Here is a 17,103-nt window from a genome sequence, read left to right on the forward strand (position 1 = left end):
CCATGTAGGTACCTCAGCTAAGACAGCTAAAATAGCGTGTTCTATGTAATTATTCCTTTAGCAACAGCGGTTACGTCACGTTTACACGCGAATTGAATAGCAGGCCCCCTAGAGCTCAGTGATGGTTTGTTTCCTTTCTCCTGTATACGGAAATTATGCCCGAAGTGAAAATTGTATGTTATGCAAAGGCCATCTATCCAACCTTAGGTCTTACCATAGGTAGTACGTTGTGGTCACACAGAGGAACTACCTAGGTTCCTAAGGTATGCGAGTACCTAATCTGAGGTAAGAAAGTTGCGTCACATTGTATTAAAGAACTTACGAGGTCCACTATGTATAATCGCGGCTCAGATAGGACATAAGAATCAGGTACATAATAAAAAAGAGGATTTATGCCGTAGGACTCAGCTGTATTATGCAAAGTATTCCCGGAACATGAATAAACAACGGAAGCTTGGCTAGACAACAAACGGCGTACTAGGCTAACAAGCCCATCAGCCCTATCATAATAGCTACCTACCTACCTAAGGTATATGGCCTTGCAAGTCATCACAGCCACGGTATAGCATAGCACAAGAAGCCAATATGCATCCACTTTACAATGCAAAAGCTTGTGAACTTCGATGGCGTATTATTGTCCCAACATTAATCTCCTTGCGTGTCTGCCCGACATCTCCTTATGATATCTAGTGTGAAGAGCCAGCCAGCCGTATAGAACACGGGGTGTTGCCGACTACAAACAAGCATTTACGCCTCCCCTGCCAGAACATGCAATACCTAGGTACATACATACAATCAGTGTTGCCCCCCCCAACACCGTTTCCGCCCTTGATCCGATCCGTACATCCCTATATGATACACCAAGGGAGCAGGCGTGCACGTACCCCGGTATGTACATGCAATATGAAGCCATCTAGACTTCATCTTGTCGGGGCATAGCTATGTGGCTGATGCTATGCCGGATGCTAGATGAAAAGGTCTACATCTCCTCGAAAGTAACCACATCCTAGGTAGTTATTCGCCCCCAATCTTAGGTACCACCATCAAGGCTGACGCGATTCCTAATCGCTCAGCGCTTGCAGCGCCTGGTTGAGAGGCACGACCCGCAAGCTACGCCCCCTTTTAAGGCCAGTGCTCACATTCGTAATTGTAGGGCTCTCAGCATCGCGCCATTTGCGGAATACGCTCTTCATGTCTCGAGGAATGCCCTCCAACACTACCGTTGAAAACGGGACGAACGGCCTGTCCTCCATTCCAGCTGCGAGAATTCCGTACTCTTGCGCGAAGTCTAATGCGTTATGAAACGACGCGTACTGCGCTTGGGCTCGGGACCCTACGATGATGTAGAGCTCGAAGAACGCATCAAGGACATATATATTCGTCGGTCGTAGATCGGCCTGCGAGAATGGAGATATCTCAACGATCTGCGGGGTATCATACATTAATAAAAGCCCGCATACTAAACGAGGGGAAGTGTGCAACTTACTTGCTGCTTAGAGGCTGCGTTTGAGCAGAACAGCCTACAGCAGTATTTATCGTAGCTCGGTTTGAGACGCCAATGATCCGCAGACATAGCCTTAGACTTCACATTAAAAAGGTCCCAGAAACTTGCTGGCTCGTGGCCATCTTCGATTTCTTCCATCTCGCCTGATAATGCATAATCCATTCCTATGAGACGCGCGCAGCTCAGCTCGTCTACACCGCTACCCTTGCCCTTCCACAAATAACATTTTCCACCTGTCGATACAACATACGGGAATCCAGAGCATAAAGTTGTAGGTGCGAAGTCAACCTCATCGAAAACGATATGCCCTCGATACCGCCGCCCACAGAGTATGTGCGGTGCTAGCGAGTCAAACTTATTGCCTGAACCTCGTTGGACAATAACTATACCTCCCAAGGCCTGTAGAAATTCGGGAGTCTCCTTGCCTTGATAAAGTTTGACTAGCTTGCCGCCTAGAGCTCGTGCTTCCCGTGATACAAATAACGACGCATCGTCGACAGTAGAGCGGGGAACGTCATCTCCTGCCCAGAAATAAACCTCTGTAAACTTCCTGCCCGATTCATCCTTGAACGTGTGAGTACAAATATACATCTCTCCTTCGAACAAAGTTCGTTCGTTGTGGGCCGGCACAGGTAGTTTCTTGCCGTCTGCTGAAAATTGAAATAGCTGTGCACTTAATGTTTGGATCTTAGGTGGCGCTATACTTAGTCGATGCATTAGCAATTCAGCCGCATCTACATTATAACTTTTGCGTGTACGTTCAGAGCCGAAAAAGTCGCCAAGTAAAGTTGAAGCTTCAAACGACTGCTTAGAGGGTGACCGTATGGGCGATGACGTCGGAGGCGGCGTTCTTGAACTACGGTTAGGGGGGGACTGTGGGAGTTGTTTAGGTTCTTCTGGCAATGGACGCGGGGGCAATGCCTTTTCTAATCCGTTATGCGTTGGAATAGCGGGTAAGGGTCGTTCGATCGAAGCAGGAGTCTTTACAACTTCTGGAGAGGGAGAAGAGCCGAAAGTGTCGTTAGAGGAAAGCTTCTTCGGACCTAAAGAAAGCGGATCTGGCAGTGGCGTCCTTGACTTGTTCAGCGGCGGCGACTGAGGTTGCGATTTTGGTAGATCCTGAACAAGAGGTTTATCAGAACCTGGTTTTGGCTTTGCCATAGAAGGCGTCTCATCGTCCCCCTTCACATTTTTCACCACCTGAGGCTCACCCATTTTCCCAACAGCTTGTGTTGTTGCATCATCAAGAAATCGTGACATTCGTCTCGCATCGAGCTTCTTCGGAGACGACGGTTGCGAAGTGGATTCTTTAGAGTCATCCGATACCTTTGTGGGCGACCGTGGTCTCCTCTGATTCGCGAAGGCAGCTACCTGCTCGTGAATTTTGCTTGGACCCGGCGCCTTACCGGCTTCTGACGCTGCAGCGGCGATGAACGGATTTGAGAAAAGATTAGGAGATATCAACGGCGGGCTCGGCCTTGCTAGTTGATCTTTGCCCACGTCGTTTGCTTCAGGATTTGGCGGGGAATCGAGAGACTTCTCTGGCGATGCTGCGCGTCCAACTGTTACGCTGTTAGACGGAGTTTCCTCTGGTGCATGAGGGGCTGCGGCAGTTATTGAAGTTGGTGCATTTCTCTTGGGCCCTCTAGCGCGACCCTTGGTCATATGTGTCAACTTTGGCCCCGAGCCAGCCTTATTATCATTCACATCAGTTGCGTCATCGCGTGATTTAGAGGTTGCAGTGCTAGATGAAGATCCAGGAGCTACACCAGGTGGTCCCCTAGCAATTAAACCAGCAAGAGCAGGGTTGAATCGACCAGCCAAGCCACCACCCAAGGGTTTTCCTTGTAGCCGGTCAGGAACAGTTGTGTCCTTAACGATTGAGACGGCTTGAGCTGAACCTCGCCTCGGGATATTTGGAATGTCTGTCTTAGGAGTGGAACCCGCAGTTAGATCCGGATTCCCAGCACCACCAAACCTTTGTGGCTTGGGAGACGGTGTATCCTGGGTAGAATCACGTCTTGATACTATACCTGGCTTCGGGATATCCGCAATGGCTGCTTGGATTGCTGCTGCAGAATCTTGGCCCAGCGTATTTGATCTCAAAAGTGTGTTGCGCCTCGCTATACCCTCGGGAATTGGTGTTTCACTTGCTGTGCTGTTATTTCGAGTTACACCACGGCCCTCCGCTTGTACTGTCTGGAAATCCTTCTTCCTTGACAGAATAGCCTCCTTTAATTCGTCAACACGTTCTGTCTTCTGCGGGCCACCTGTAAGATTAAGAGATGCTTTCCCTTTCAGAATATTGTCTTTGAGTTCATCTGGTGGAACATAGCTCTGCGTTGTCGTTTTTCGAAGTTTACTAAAGACGTTTTTAAACTCGCTTTCTGGGTTATCATTAGTAGTAACCGGTGGTTGCCTAGGTTTTAGGTTCGCTCGGAAATCCACCTTAGGCGGCATGTCAGGCTTTGGTTTGACAGCCGGCAACGGCAGTTTACGATCCAAGTCTGGGCTCTTCAGATCTGGGCTCTTTAGATCTAAGCTCTTCAGGTCTGGACTCTTCAGATCTGGGCTCTTTAGATCTGGGATCTTCAGATCTGTGCTCTTTGGATCTAAGCTCTTCAGGTCTGGACTCTTCAGATCTGGGATCTTCACGTCTGGGCTCTTCACGCCTGGCGTTATAGGGCTCTGAGTATCTTTCGTGGGACTGCTGCTATCATCGGTGCGGGCGGCAGTACCACCTATATTAAGAACACCCAAGCCAGGCGGCGGTTTCGTGGTAATACCAGGTGCAGAAGACCTCATAAGTCCACCAATACTGACTTGATGCTTATGCGAAACAGTTGGCGACCTACTTCTCTCAGTAGTAGAATTAACAGCCTTTTCGGCCCTTGCTTTCTGGAGATCTGCCATCCAAGAAGGTTGGCTTTTTGACGGGGTGTGCCCCCGCTTGGGAGATTCGGGTTTGTTCAGAGCCGATTCGAGCCAGCTAGACTTCGTAGGGCTCCATCGCCTAGAATCCAAGGTCTTAGAGGGAGTTGTAGGTGTAGCTCGACCTAATTCCTGTTCCGGCGAATTCGGTAAGGGTTTAACTTCAACTTTGAGTGGATCGGCAGGCTTCTCGGTAATAGTCGCGTCTTCTTCCTGGTGCTCTCCGTCTTGACTAGCCGAAGGCTTCGGTGAGACTTCCACAGAAGGATCACGGATTAAACTGGTAGGTCTTGACCTAGTCCCACCGCCTGTCCTGTGCGAGACAATTGGATCTACCCGAGGCACACCTGTAGGTGATTGAATGCTCCACCTCTTGATGCTATCCGACCGTTTCATCATAGCGCTCTGTACAAATCCTCCCATTCCTTTCGTCGGTGAGCTTGATCTGTCCAGCTTAGAGGGCGAAGTTCGTCCTGAAAGAGACATGCCTGGCGACTGTTGACTATTCTCCATCTCCAGTTGAGCATCACTGTTAGGGGGGTCCAGTCTTTGAGACGCCGACAAGTGCAAAGGCGAACCTAGTTTGTTATGTTGATTAGGGGAAGTCGGCTGCGAATCCGTATCGTCTTTTGCAACTTCATTAGAAGGTGCACGGGACATTTCTGTTGAACTATCCTCAACTGGACTATTTTTCTCCGCAGAGGAAGTAGTACCCTCGTCTCCAGCTTGGCGTGGTCCTGGGGGGTCTTTAAAGGATAATACCGGAGCAATTTGGTCTTTAGATGCAGTTTCGGCCGCCGAAGGAGGTTCAGAGGGTGTATTCCGTGCCGCGTTCTCGGCAGCAACAACAGACAGGGGTCGACTTCGCGAACGTTCGGAGGCTTGCGAATTAGGCCGTCTTTGCCATGAAAGCCCCCTAGCTCGGGTAGGAGTGGTTTGAGGTAGTTGCTTGTCTTCCGGTTCGAGTGGAGATTCGTTCTCTTTGGAAGCCGAGTCGGAAAATGGTCTTGGGCTGATCATTTCCTCGGGGTTGTGAGTAGCATATGATTTAATAGCAGCAGGAAGGCCTAGGACAGGAGATTCGTCTAGGTTTAATCGGCCAGGTGAGGCAGGAATGTCGTGTTGGTGGGATGAAGGCGGTGGGGTATTTACAGGCGAGGATTTTTGAGGTGAAATAGACCTGGCACGCTCTAAGGAAAAATAAATAATTAGTTAATTAAACCTTGCGATAGGCACAACCATGTCGTAAATCCTGCTCTAGAATTTAAGAGGGGTGACATGGGAAGTAATTAATTAGACCAGGCATGGATATGGTAATTTTCATACCTGCGCGCCGAGCTTCTCGTTCTTTTCTTTCTCGTAATATTCTCTCTTCAAGCTCTCGTGAACGAGCTTCGTCTTCTTCAATTCGTCGATCACCCAGCTCCTTAATCTGGAGTAGGAATTTGGATACGTCTTCGGACATTTTTTTTACTCTTTTTTTTTAATAACCGGTAAGTCCCAAGGATTCTATGCCAATGAAGACAGTTTACGGCACAACACGTGAGGGGGGATAGGGTCAGAGGTAGATATACCGTCCTTCTCGGCGGCAGGTACGGAGTCGAGTAGAGAAGAGGTAAGTAGTAAGAGTGAAAAAAAAAAGGGGGGGAAAGAGAAAAGAAAAGAAAAGAATACAACAAGAAATCTTGTTTCTCGTTAGTATTGGTATTGGTAGTATTGGTAATATTGGTAGTATTGGTAGTTGTTTTGTGACGATGTGCCTAATTAGCAACTAAGCGTAATAAAAAAGTATCTAAACAACAGTCCAAATAGTATTCCGTATATAAGGACTTTCTGAGGACTCCTTTAAACATGAATCAAGTTACAAAAGTTTACACGTACAGGTAAACAAGGTCGATGATTAAAACAACATAGGTAACGGAAAGACAAGTCCAAAGTGGACTCTGGTTTCTCCGGCTGTCATCGTCTAAATCCCTGCAGGCCGCCGTTTCCTTGTCAGCTTGTGCGGCTTGTGCGATCAAATGATGTCCACCGAGTTTTAGTCCACGACCAATGACGAAGCCTAACCCGGCACCAAGCCCCAGCGGGGACTAAGGGACTAGGTACCTAAAAGCCGCCTGGCATCTGGCTGCCCGGTGCCCGACAAGTTGCTATGTACAACGCATCAAAATGATGAAACCCGCACCTGTGGATATTTGCTCCATTTAAGGGTTAGCGCCTTGTTGGTTGTTTGTACATAGCATAACTAGTACCTACCTAGGTCCTAACGTAGTAGTAAGTGCATGAAAGTCGGGTTGTAAACCACCAAATGTCAATTTTCAACTCCGAGTTCGTATGATACCTAACCTAACTTATACTCAAAAATGATCAATGACAAAAAGGCTTTTCAGTCTATCACATTTCATTTGTAAAATTTTATGTCGTGTGCCTCGATATAATACATTAGGTACCTAGACCTAATCTTTTCTGCTAATGCGTCTATCTCGTCTCTCTCTCCGTCATCAAACGAAATACCTATGGATATTATCCCCTATCCAGCTATGTCCCTTAATATAAGAACAATCTCGCTTTAGCATCCTCAACCACCCACGCCAATCCCTCCTTTAGATTTTGACCCGTCATGGCACTGCATCGTAGGATATGCCATCGATGCGTCCTAATTGCTTCGAGCTGGAGTCCTTCTAGTATTTCAGTCTCATCCATACAGCCTTGTACGTCGGTCTTATTGGCGAAAATGAGTAAACTGGCTCCTGAAAGACGCTGCGTACCATACTTCTGTCAGCCGTAATTCCACTCTTATAAAAGCAACCATGGAAAAGCAATGGGTATAAGCGTGCGAACCTCTTCTTGCAGTAGACCGTGGAGCTCTTCTCGGCAGTCATCTATTCTGAGACGGTCCGTCGCATCGACGACCCATATGAGGGCGTCCGTCTTCTCGAAGTAATTACGCCAATATGATCGCAGCGTCTTCTGTCCACCAACATCCCCTATTTCCATTTAATAACCAGTTCGTCAGCCCCCTATGCACTCTTATTATCCTGGATCATCGATTGATCAATGCTTAGCTCAACTCACATATGTTCAGCTTATATCTATCGTAGGGTTAATATCCTTCATCGTCAAAATAACAGTCAAAAACAGGATACGGAGGAAAAGACGTCTAAAGCTCACCCGTCATAGTCAATCGTCTTAATAATGAAGCCCAAGGTCGGGCTAACGGTATTGACATCCTCGTTCATTATCTTTTTGACGATCGTAGTTTTGCCCGCATTATCAAGGCCCCTATTCCACTTATTCTCAGCCCAACCAAATCCACTTGAAAAATAACGGGGTTTAGGAAATGTCAAACTTACAGCATAAGGATCCTCATCTCCTTATCCTTCAGCCGCGCTTTTCGAAGAATGGATAACATCTCTCTACCGGAACCGCTAAATCGGTATGTTAATAACGACGTGTGAATATAATAACAGTTTTCGCCCTTCGCCCAAAACAAGAAATCTTGAGGATGGTGTCGGCAAATGAGGTTGTATCCTAAGAGATGGTTGAATTCTGATTTAATCTATCATTTAATTCGTTGCCTATTCTCACGTGATGCTTTCAACTCAACGGAGCACAGCGCAGCACAACTTAAAGCATTTTATCATAATAGGTACCTACGACACCATCAACACAATCATATCTGAGCAGAACATTCATCAAGCAACTGTTCAGAAAGACTATCATCTATCGATACTAACGCCAAGAAATGCCATCCTAGGTTCCAGTCCTCGTCATACACCAATTCAATCTGTTACATCAGTCTTCTTAGCCTTCTTATCCTTCTTTGAACTTCTTCGCATGAGTCCTTTTATTCAAAGCTCGGAGCCGGGTGACGTCCTGGGCTTCCGCATACTTATAGACGTGCACTTTTCCAATTGACAATTCTAGCAAATGTCTCTCCCATGGACCTATGTTCTCCTCCACCAACGTCCGAACGTACGGGGCATCCTCCTCGGGACCTACATACTCCCAAACCCACCGTAGTTCCTGCGAAGAACTACCTCCTTGTGTAGTTGCGCTTTCGCTTTCGTCTGCATCATAAATAACTTTGCTAGTAGCAGCGCTACTATCATTAGCGTTGTTGTCGTTGGATTGCTCACCTCCATCGTTGCCATTTGCTTTCGGTCCCCAATTGGCATCTTGTGGCACCGGGTCGGGAAAGCTTTGAGCTACACGACGAGGACGCCACGACCGCAATAAGGCGGGACATTTCCAAATGTCTTTGTCGTTGAGCCCTAAACCCTCGCACGCGAGGCGGACGCGCACTGAGCTGTGGATGCGCTCGTTCGTATCCTTAAGATAGGCACGTGTCGGCCGTCCATGTTCGGGATTCATTTTCTTGTACATGCCAGGCGAACGAGTAACGCGTCCAGCGAGGTCATAAACTGGGCTCTTCACCGCTTGGATGCTATGCAGGGACCACGGGCGAACAGGTTTGTTCGGATTGAATATAGGTATTGCTGCCCAAGGTTGTGGCCCTTTCTCGCGTGTGGCTCCGCAGCATCCACAAGAAGCACTAGCAGCTTTCTCACGTTTCGTCTTTTCTGGCGTCAAACTGTGGTAATATCTCACATTACGATCGTAGAGTCTTTCGAGGGCGTCATCTACGAATTCACATCCAACGGAAGAGAGTTGATCCATCATCCCTATATTTTCGAATAAGCATTCATTCGACCTTCCATGCAGTGGAAACGGGGGAACTAACAAGCAAGGGTTATATTAGAAACGCCTTGATCGGCCCAACCACCTCCTACGTTTCCATGACTACCAGGAAACCAAACCTGTCGAAGATCTGAAGTATCTCGATACTCTGGTTGTCGCTCCCACAACGTCGGGCTGAACGGTCCGCGGGTTTCGTCTAGCGCGAGAGCATGAAAACCATGCTGAATCTTGTTGGACAGCCTAGTATTATAAAACCGGTACGTAAACCATTGTTAGTCGGTAAGCCATGTGTAGTAAGATTGAAGAAACTTATTCTTGACTGCGCGATTTGATACCGAGTCGAGCAAAGAGCTCTCTCAATTTCCCTTGGGGGATACCTAGCGAGCCGACTGTATCCCATACACCTATCGCGATTGTTAGCCTTCATTATCAAAGTTGGTCTTTTATGTTTACTAATATTCGTACCAATGGCTTTGACCTTAATCAAATCTCCTGTGCCTTTGTTTTGGCGTACCCGAGTGTAGCCATGCTATTACCAGTTAGCAGTCGCAAACCCAATGAGGAAGGAACCTTATCAAAGCGATACCTTAACGAGCATATCCCGATACTCGTCGGCGGCGTGAGCGCCTTTTGGTTTATTTGGGAAGGGTATCTGTGGAAATTGGTCTTTATAGTTTGGGTTCATCCAGTTCTGCATGTCCTTGAAGACTGGGTAGAAGAACTCCATGCCTTCACGGGTTAACAGACCGAGGTCCGATATCATGCCGCCGATAGATCTGGCAGTGAAAGCCCCGCGGCTGAAACCGATAAGAATGATTTCGTCCCCATCAACATAATTGGCGCAAATGTAGGCATAGGCTTCACGAATATTCTAGGCTCATGTTAGCCCCTGGTCGTTCAAGGGGAGAATCAAGGGGAGAATTCGGGCCAACCTCTGCTATGCCGATTCCAAACGCACCACCTAGAATCCTGTCGACGACGCCTGCTCTAGAGCCGACGCCGGACTGATAGTATACAATTTGGAATGTGCTATTAGAACAACCTCTTTTGAAAGCTCTGGAAATGCGCGTTACGTTCGAGGGGATCTGGAGAGTCGGAACAGGATTAGAGGCAGTTGGCTTGACGTAGCCGTTGTCCCTAGGACACGTCAGCGTTTATTCAACTAAGTTTGGTTTGCATGAGCTATACGCATTCTGCCAAGTTCCGTCGCAACAAACGATAATACGTTTCTTCATGGCCGAAGAGATTTGTGTGAATGCTCTTGGTGACAGCTTCGGTCTTATAAAATTGCTTTATATGAAGGATAGCGAAAGGAAAGAATAGTGATTCTACAGTTGTATAAACTGATCAATAGGACTGAAAAGTCGAGTCTTATAAAAGACTGACGGCTGTAAGGCTACCTGGTGTATTGAGTATCGTGTTACTAGAAAAGGTTACACCTTAAGGGGCTAAATTCAAAGGCAACAAGTAATACATAGGAGGTACATAAGCCTCCTGACGGTTTCCATTGCATCCATGTGATGAGCAAAGGGAGGTTGCACTTGATTAACAGAGCCATTGCCGTAAATAGAGCCAGCGTCAATATACCTCTTGCATGTATGGGAGAAACCAAGTCCTTCAAGTACATGATCACCTTGGGTAGGGATAAGGTAATTATTAGACGAGGTGTAGTTACCTTCTTAGATATTGATGTACAACATGACGTAGTTTAGAATAGTCGGCCTTGCCGCTGTAACGAGGAATTGAACAGGTATGTTGCATGTGTGTACCTAGAAGTCATACAAACTTAAACGTCTCTGCGTTAAAGGACATGGCATCGACGGCTGAATCTGGTACCAAGGTAGTCACCGGCCAAGATCGTCCTCTATCGAAACTTGTGCTAAGTATAGGTATCCCTCGTGCAGGCACATAAATAATAGATGATAATAATAATAATAAGTAGGTACCTAAGGTAGCATCCTGTGCTGGCGCAAGACTTCTCCCTTGACATTTACTGATATAGATGCATAAAATCGATATATTCATATATAATGCATGAAGATCACATAAATGTCAGCAAAACATTTCAATATTTCAATATTTCACATGCCTGGACAACTTTAACCTACAAAAGCATGGAAGACATATTTTGATAACTTCAAACCGCAAACCACCGCGGAATTCTAAACAGCCGTTTTTAAGTATAAAAAGTAACATCATTTTCTACAGAGGGCATATCTAATTCGAAACTTCACCCCGGTTTAAATAGATGCACCAAACAACGTTGCTTGTGTAAGTCAAGTCAAGCGACCATTGTCCAATATTCGGCTCGTCAGTCTAAGCAATATTAAAGATATTGCCTTACATTAGCTGAGCTCAGCCCGTCTCATCTCAGCTATCCGCCTCATCCCAAAGGCACAGTAGCAGTCACACATTTCATTGCCAGACTCATCACCCGACGTTCACCAGAAAAAAAAGGGCACAAAGCAACTCGGAGAACGTCGGTTCAAACTTCAGGACGCATGCAGCCTGTTCCAGATGTAGAACCAACGATCCGTTTTTACATGCATAGCCGATGTGGTTGCATTCATTAACCTGGCCAATCGTTCCCAGCCTCATGCCATGCGCTGCAAGTAATGGTCGGATCCTTCGAGCGTGTTTGCATATGCGACGCGTGCGTGGGGGATTTCCCGGGGCGAGCTCTTCCAACAGTTAGTACATGGTTATTGGTCACAAGGGCCCTGGCGTGGCTGAATCCTTCTTATCAGCTCACCTCGACTCACTTACCTTTTACCCCTCATCCAGCTAGGTATCCTTCCACATGGTACCGCGTCGAACTACTAACTAAACCGTTTAGCTACTGTACTCGATATCTATCACATATAATAAGAGGGTAGGTATGAGATTGTGAGTTGAAACACATCTCGTTCTCCTAGTCTTCGCGTTACACCGTGCTGGTCTTTTCAGATGTGACTATCCGATGAGCAAACACCATGGCGGACGAGCCCAAGGACTCGGGCGTCTCTTTCGCGCCTTTTTTCGACCGCTGCAAGCTGCCAGCAAGTGTTAAACATGACTGTGACACATTCGTAAGGAATCGATACTCGGAGCCAGCACGGCCTACTCCGTTCCAGGGATACTGCTCATACACGGTTTTTGTCGGAGACGAAATAGTTGTCCAGTTTAGACCATTAGCTCATAAGCTAGACATCAGTATCGCCAATGCTGCCTGCAAGACCTTCGGGCCCCTGGCTCCTGAAACCGAATTCCTCGGTGAGCTAGGAAGTACAGGTCTTTACGTCTTCTCCATGAGAAGGGTACCAGGGGTATCTTTAGCAGATCTTCGCGCCGAAACGAAGACTTCGCAGGCGAGATCGCAACGAGAGCAAATTGTGCGAGATTTCGCACACCTGCAAGCGACGAGCTGGGGCCATACGATAAGCCAAGGGGACGTACGGGAGAAAAGGATGGTGGGATCTTCGCTGCGCTGGCGGATGGAGCTGATGGCCAAGAATCTCCCCTCTCGCTTTCGCAGCATCGCAAGGTCTGTCCTCACCGACCTCTCGGAAATCGAAGCTCTACCGTGGACATTGAGCCATGGCGATTTCTTACCTTCAAATATAATGGTGGACCCAGAGTCTGGAAAATTGTTGGGGCTCCTAGACTGGGCCGAGGCCGAATACCTGCCTTTTGGAGTCGGTATGTATGGCTTGCAGGAACTGCTTGGGGAAGACAAGGACGGTCATTTCGTCTACTACCCCGAAGCCAAACACCTACGTAATTTTTTCTGGGCGGAACTTCTTTCTAAGGTTCCCGAATTATCGCGAAACGCTAGATGCGTTGCGCTTATACGAAAAGCGCAGATTTTAGGAATATTCTTGTGGCATGGTATTGCTTTTGACGACGGCAAATTAGACCGCACTGTTCAAGAGGGGAGGGATGACGCGGAAATTGAAAGACTGGATGCATTTCTGCTATCCCGTTCTGGGATACGTCCTCGAAAGCTGCGAGGTTTCCGTTCATTTACGGACTCACCTGTTTCGTTCATACGTGGACTTTTCTTCGGGAAAGCATGTTGTTAATAGTATCTCCTACGGGCTGATACGGGTAGACCTAGGTATATAGGTATGTGTAGTGAGTATTAAATAATGGTAGCTTCATACAAAACACTCTTAAAGGTGAAGTAATATGCAGTCTGTTGACATAACACCAATCACCCTATGAAGTGCAATGCATTCCCGAGATAAAAGCAACAGATAGGAACCTAGCAAAGGCTTGGTATATGCTTCATTAGGGAATTGGATGGGTAACCTTGGCCAATGATCCTCAAAGAATTTGGTAGTGTACCTAACTGGGTCCTAAAGGGGAACTCAACGTAGTATTGCATCGTTAATGTCACCTAAGGAACATCATGATAATGTGCAACCTGATTTATCCGGACCCAAGGAAAACTCAAGTTAAACGAACCAAAGTACACAGATTTACCACGGCCGTCCCTTAAGGTCCTAGTACCCCCTTTCACGAAGATCCATTCAGATGACCATTCGTCGTACCATTGACGCCATTCCCACCCCCACCCGCCACAAACGCCTTCTGCCACGGCAGCGGCTCCTTCGCCGGCTGCACGGGACCCAGCTCTCCTTTCCGGCGCTCCTGCCACGCCTCAATATCGCGATGATCCACGAAATTCCCATGGAAACCCAACCGCAGCCTCACCGGCAAGTGCAGCGTCGCCAGCGGGCCCTTGCCCAGGTCCAGCGCGTCCCAGATCACCACGTCGTTGCGCAGCTCGTCGAGGTTGTTCTTCAGCGCGACGAGGTACCCCTCCCCCTCCTCCCCCTGCTCCCCCTGCCCCCCATCCTTCGGGACGAAAACCGGCTCCTGGAACGTCGCCGTCGGCCCCGCGAAAAACACGTCTTCCGTACCGATTCCGGAGCCCGAGTCCGAGTCCGCGTCCTGCTTCCACGTGTAGTGCGCCATGCAATTGAACAGCCCACCCGCAGGCGGCCCGCACCGCGCGAAGTCGTACGGGCGCGCAGGGTCGACGCGCAGCTGCCAGAAGTGCGCGTACGGCTTGGTCACGAAGCGGTCGTCGATGCGCGAGAACTCGCCGTTGGTCGCCCACTCAGCGGCGGGCGTCACGCGCGTGCCCGTCGCCGCCGACGGGTCGAACACCCACCGGCACGTCGGGCTGCTGAGGCGCTGGCGCCCCGGCATGTCGGGCTTCGCGCCGTCCGGCGGGAACCAGAAGAACACGTTGCCGTCGGCTACCGTCAGGTCGAATACGATGTGCCCCGCGGCGTTCTCGTAGCACCCCGCGACGTGGCCGTGGAATCCTGGGAGGAAGGGGGGGTGTTAGTTAGATGGGGACTCGACGAAACAGGACCTCTCCTATGTGAGGTCTTCTAGTTATGGAAGGTAGGTAGGTAGGTAGGTAGGTAGGTAGGTAGTTTTTTTTTTGGCTTTGGCGTGCTCACCGTTATCAGCCCGGAACCACTTCACATCCTCCGGCTTACCGCCTCTCCTCGGCACGATGCCATAAACCTGGTCCTCGTTGGGATCCCACGCGAATTTATTCCCGCCGGCCTTGAGGCGCTCGAGGGACATCTTGAGCGGGGTGAGCGGGAGCACCATGTAGTTCTTGGAGACGCCGCAGTCGTGGATCATGCCGGCGAAGGGGGCCTTGAACCAGAGCTCCTCGGTCTTGCGGCCGTCGGCGTCGATGGTCCAGACGACGACGTCGGCCTCGCAGTCGGAGCCGTCGGCGCCGGCCTCGTACGCGAAGCACAGCATCTCCCCCGTGTCCGGGTCGAACTTGGGGTGCGCGGTAAACGTCGGCGCCGTGATCTGCCCCTCGAAGTCGTACCGCCCGATCGTCTCCAGCGTCACCGGGTCCATCGCGAACGGCGGGCCGTCCTCCTTGCTGGCTAGCAGCATCCCTCGCCAGAACGTCACGTTGGTGTTGCTCACGGTGCGGATCACGCCTTTAACGCTCTCATTGTCCGTGTACGGGTTCCGGTACCGCCCGAATAGGCTTTGCCGTGCCTCTTCCTCCTTTAGAAATTTATCCGTCCGCACGTATCGCTGCTTAAAGTCGGCATGTCCGTCCTTAATACGGATAGCTGTGACACTGCCTATGAATTGACGCAGCTCAGTAAGCTAGAACAAGAGAATTCTTTTTTTCTAAAAATAATGTGTTTTAAGGTCTATCTGACCCCTTTTTTTCTTCACGTACCATCGCCATTCTACCAATTCTCAAATCAGTAAGAGGTAGGTACTAATAAGGCCTGTCAAGAGACAACTTACGAAATGAATGTCGTCTTCAAAGATTGGCGGAAATCGATGGTCCTATGCTCCAATCAATCATTAGCAAGTAAATAAATATTCGAGTGTTTCCTACTCACCGGCTGCACGCGATAGAAAGTCCCGTTGATATCGCGAGGGATCTCCCCGGTGACTTCGAGATCGACTATATCTCCTTCGAAACGCGAGGGCTTGTTCATGGACGAGAATGCCGCCGTGTCCGGGAATTTCACCCGGCTTCCCGTTCTCTTTCCATTGGTGTACGGGTATAGCGATACCTCTGAGGCGATGGCTTCAAGATGCGCCATGATTCGAGACTGTCTAGTTAGTAATTAGGAGTATACTATTGGGTTGGAGAACCTCGCTCGGGGACGTTATGGTCCCCATGTGAAATACAACGTGAGCCATACTCCCTGGCTTATAGACGAAGCCGATTAGAGATACCGGCCGCGTCGAATAACCCGATCACCGCGTGGTATAGTTGGAGTTAAGTAGACTATTTAAGGTGTGGAGAAGCTGGCACGATCTTCACTTCGGTCGGCAGTTATACTACGACTTCAGAATAGGCATATGAGAATAACGTGCAAATAAGAACAGGTTCGCGTATGTAACTCTAAGCTCAAGTCTACCCATGGATCTCGGCGTTGGGAGAAGTGGGGTTCGATTATACGCAAAGTACCTTTACCCCAGATTCCAGACAGGCCCCCCTATTCCCCTTTAGGCTATATGTTGCAACCTTGCGCTATGCGTTCTGAACTAGATCAGGCAGAACCCTCACTGAGCCCTCGCTCGCCCACGTCTTCCCCGCTCCAGGCCGGCTCTGTCCCTCCGGCAGTGCCAAAGTGAGCGGTGCCTCAGACGTGCTCGCATCCTTACCGTAGTGCGGCGCGCGCAGGTCGTCGTCCTTGGTCTTCTGCCCCGTCACCGGGTGCGGGTAGTGGAAGGGTACAACGCGCGTGTCAGGCCAGAGCATCTTCTGCTCGATAATCTCGTCTGGACCTAAGGGGTCTTCAGGGTACGTCTTGGTAGGCCACGGGACGTAGTTCTCCTTGGTCAAAGACCAGCCCTTTTCATGCTCGGCGTGCCAGAACGGAAAGTATCGATACCGGAATAGCTTCCATACGCCGTTCTCTTTGATGTACTCGTTCTCGTAGAGGCCGCCCTCCCACCATTGAACATGCCCGCGTGGGTGAGTTTCCTTAACAGATTGGTGCGTTCCGGCCTGCATTAGAGCGCGCATTCGACACCAGGCATGAGTTCCGCTGGGATCGACGTCAACGATGTCTTGCATCATGATATGGTCTAGCAGAAATCCGCGGACTGGACCATTGCGTCCGTTGACAAACGTCTGCTGGAAACGGCCATTGTAAAGCCTCTTGACGCCTTCCTTTCCTCGGTATCGTGATCCAAGGAATTCCACATAAGTATCTGGATGATCCGCGTACATATCCACGACCTAAACTCGTATCAGTTAGTATGATAGAATCAAGCATGGCCATTCTTTACGTGCCTCGTTATATAGGCACTTGTCGAGATAGTAGCCATATTTGAAGTGGACTTTTCGCACTTCAGCTTCGTCTGAGATGCGTGAGACCTCCTTTCGTAGGAGGTTGACCTGCTCCTTCAACTCCGCTAATTCAGATCCCATGGTGTTTAGAGGTGTACTTCAATCGAAACTATAGTTA

At 49.0% G+C, this 17,103-nt stretch overlaps 6 protein-coding genes across 6 annotated transcripts; 1 reads left to right on the plus strand and 5 right to left on the minus strand.

The window, feature by feature from the left end:
• Window positions 1–428: 428 nt before the first annotated feature.
• F4812DRAFT_431902 (uncharacterized protein) lies at window positions 429–6,384 on the minus strand. The gene is made up of 3 exons (XM_047934469.1): window positions 5,762–6,384; window positions 1,487–5,625; window positions 429–1,424 (listed from the first exon to the last, which is right to left on the minus strand). The coding sequence occupies exons 1-3, from the start codon at window positions 5,898–5,900 to the stop codon at window positions 1,062–1,064; spliced, it is 4,641 nt and encodes a 1,546-aa protein (XP_047789567.1). The 5' UTR covers window positions 5,901–6,384; the 3' UTR covers window positions 429–1,061.
• A 382-nt stretch (window positions 6,385–6,766) lies between these two features.
• F4812DRAFT_56535 (ARF/SAR superfamily) lies at window positions 6,767–8,075 on the minus strand. The gene is made up of 5 exons (XM_047939200.1): window positions 7,789–8,075; window positions 7,607–7,717; window positions 7,511–7,527; window positions 7,277–7,422; window positions 6,767–7,195 (listed from the first exon to the last, which is right to left on the minus strand). Exons 1-5 carry the CDS (start codon window positions 7,845–7,847, stop codon window positions 6,983–6,985), a joined length of 546 nt encoding a protein of 181 aa, XP_047789568.1. The 5' UTR covers window positions 7,848–8,075; the 3' UTR covers window positions 6,767–6,982.
• A 1-nt stretch (window position 8,076) lies between these two features.
• F4812DRAFT_56586 (uncharacterized protein) lies at window positions 8,077–10,495 on the minus strand. Its single transcript, XM_047939201.1, has 7 exons — window positions 10,325–10,495; window positions 10,069–10,273; window positions 9,723–10,007; window positions 9,602–9,665; window positions 9,450–9,540; window positions 9,180–9,397; window positions 8,077–9,120 (listed from the first exon to the last, which is right to left on the minus strand). The coding sequence occupies exons 1-7, from the start codon at window positions 10,369–10,371 to the stop codon at window positions 8,249–8,251; spliced, it is 1,782 nt and encodes a 593-aa protein (XP_047789569.1). The 5' UTR covers window positions 10,372–10,495; the 3' UTR covers window positions 8,077–8,248.
• Window positions 10,496–11,921: 1,426 nt separating this feature from the next.
• Window positions 11,922–13,424, plus strand: F4812DRAFT_56678 (uncharacterized protein). Its single transcript, XM_047939202.1, has one exon. It carries the CDS (start codon window positions 12,109–12,111, stop codon window positions 13,195–13,197), a length of 1,089 nt encoding a protein of 362 aa, XP_047789570.1. The 5' UTR covers window positions 11,922–12,108; the 3' UTR covers window positions 13,198–13,424.
• Window positions 13,425–13,633: 209 nt separating this feature from the next.
• On the minus strand, window positions 13,634–15,726 carry F4812DRAFT_460104 (carotenoid oxygenase; the record flags this gene model as incomplete). The annotated part of the gene is made up of 5 exons (XM_047937651.1): window positions 13,634–14,451; window positions 14,593–15,249; window positions 15,351–15,360; window positions 15,422–15,463; window positions 15,520–15,726. The coding sequence occupies 5 exons, from the start codon at window positions 15,724–15,726 to the stop codon at window positions 13,634–13,636; spliced, it is 1,734 nt and encodes a 577-aa protein (XP_047789571.1).
• A 434-nt stretch (window positions 15,727–16,160) lies between these two features.
• F4812DRAFT_460105 (uncharacterized protein) lies at window positions 16,161–17,066 on the minus strand (the record flags this gene model as incomplete). The annotated part of the gene is made up of 2 exons (XM_047937652.1): window positions 16,161–16,874; window positions 16,986–17,066. The coding sequence occupies 2 exons, from the start codon at window positions 17,064–17,066 to the stop codon at window positions 16,161–16,163; spliced, it is 795 nt and encodes a 264-aa protein (XP_047789572.1).
• Window positions 17,067–17,103: the final 37 nt, after the last annotated feature.

Source organism: Daldinia caldariorum (genome assembly GCF_022478825.1).
Source record: "Daldinia caldariorum strain CBS 122874 unplaced genomic scaffold F4812scaffold_10, whole genome shotgun sequence".
In the NCBI taxonomy this organism is placed as follows: domain Eukaryota; kingdom Fungi; phylum Ascomycota; class Sordariomycetes; order Xylariales; family Hypoxylaceae; genus Daldinia; species Daldinia caldariorum.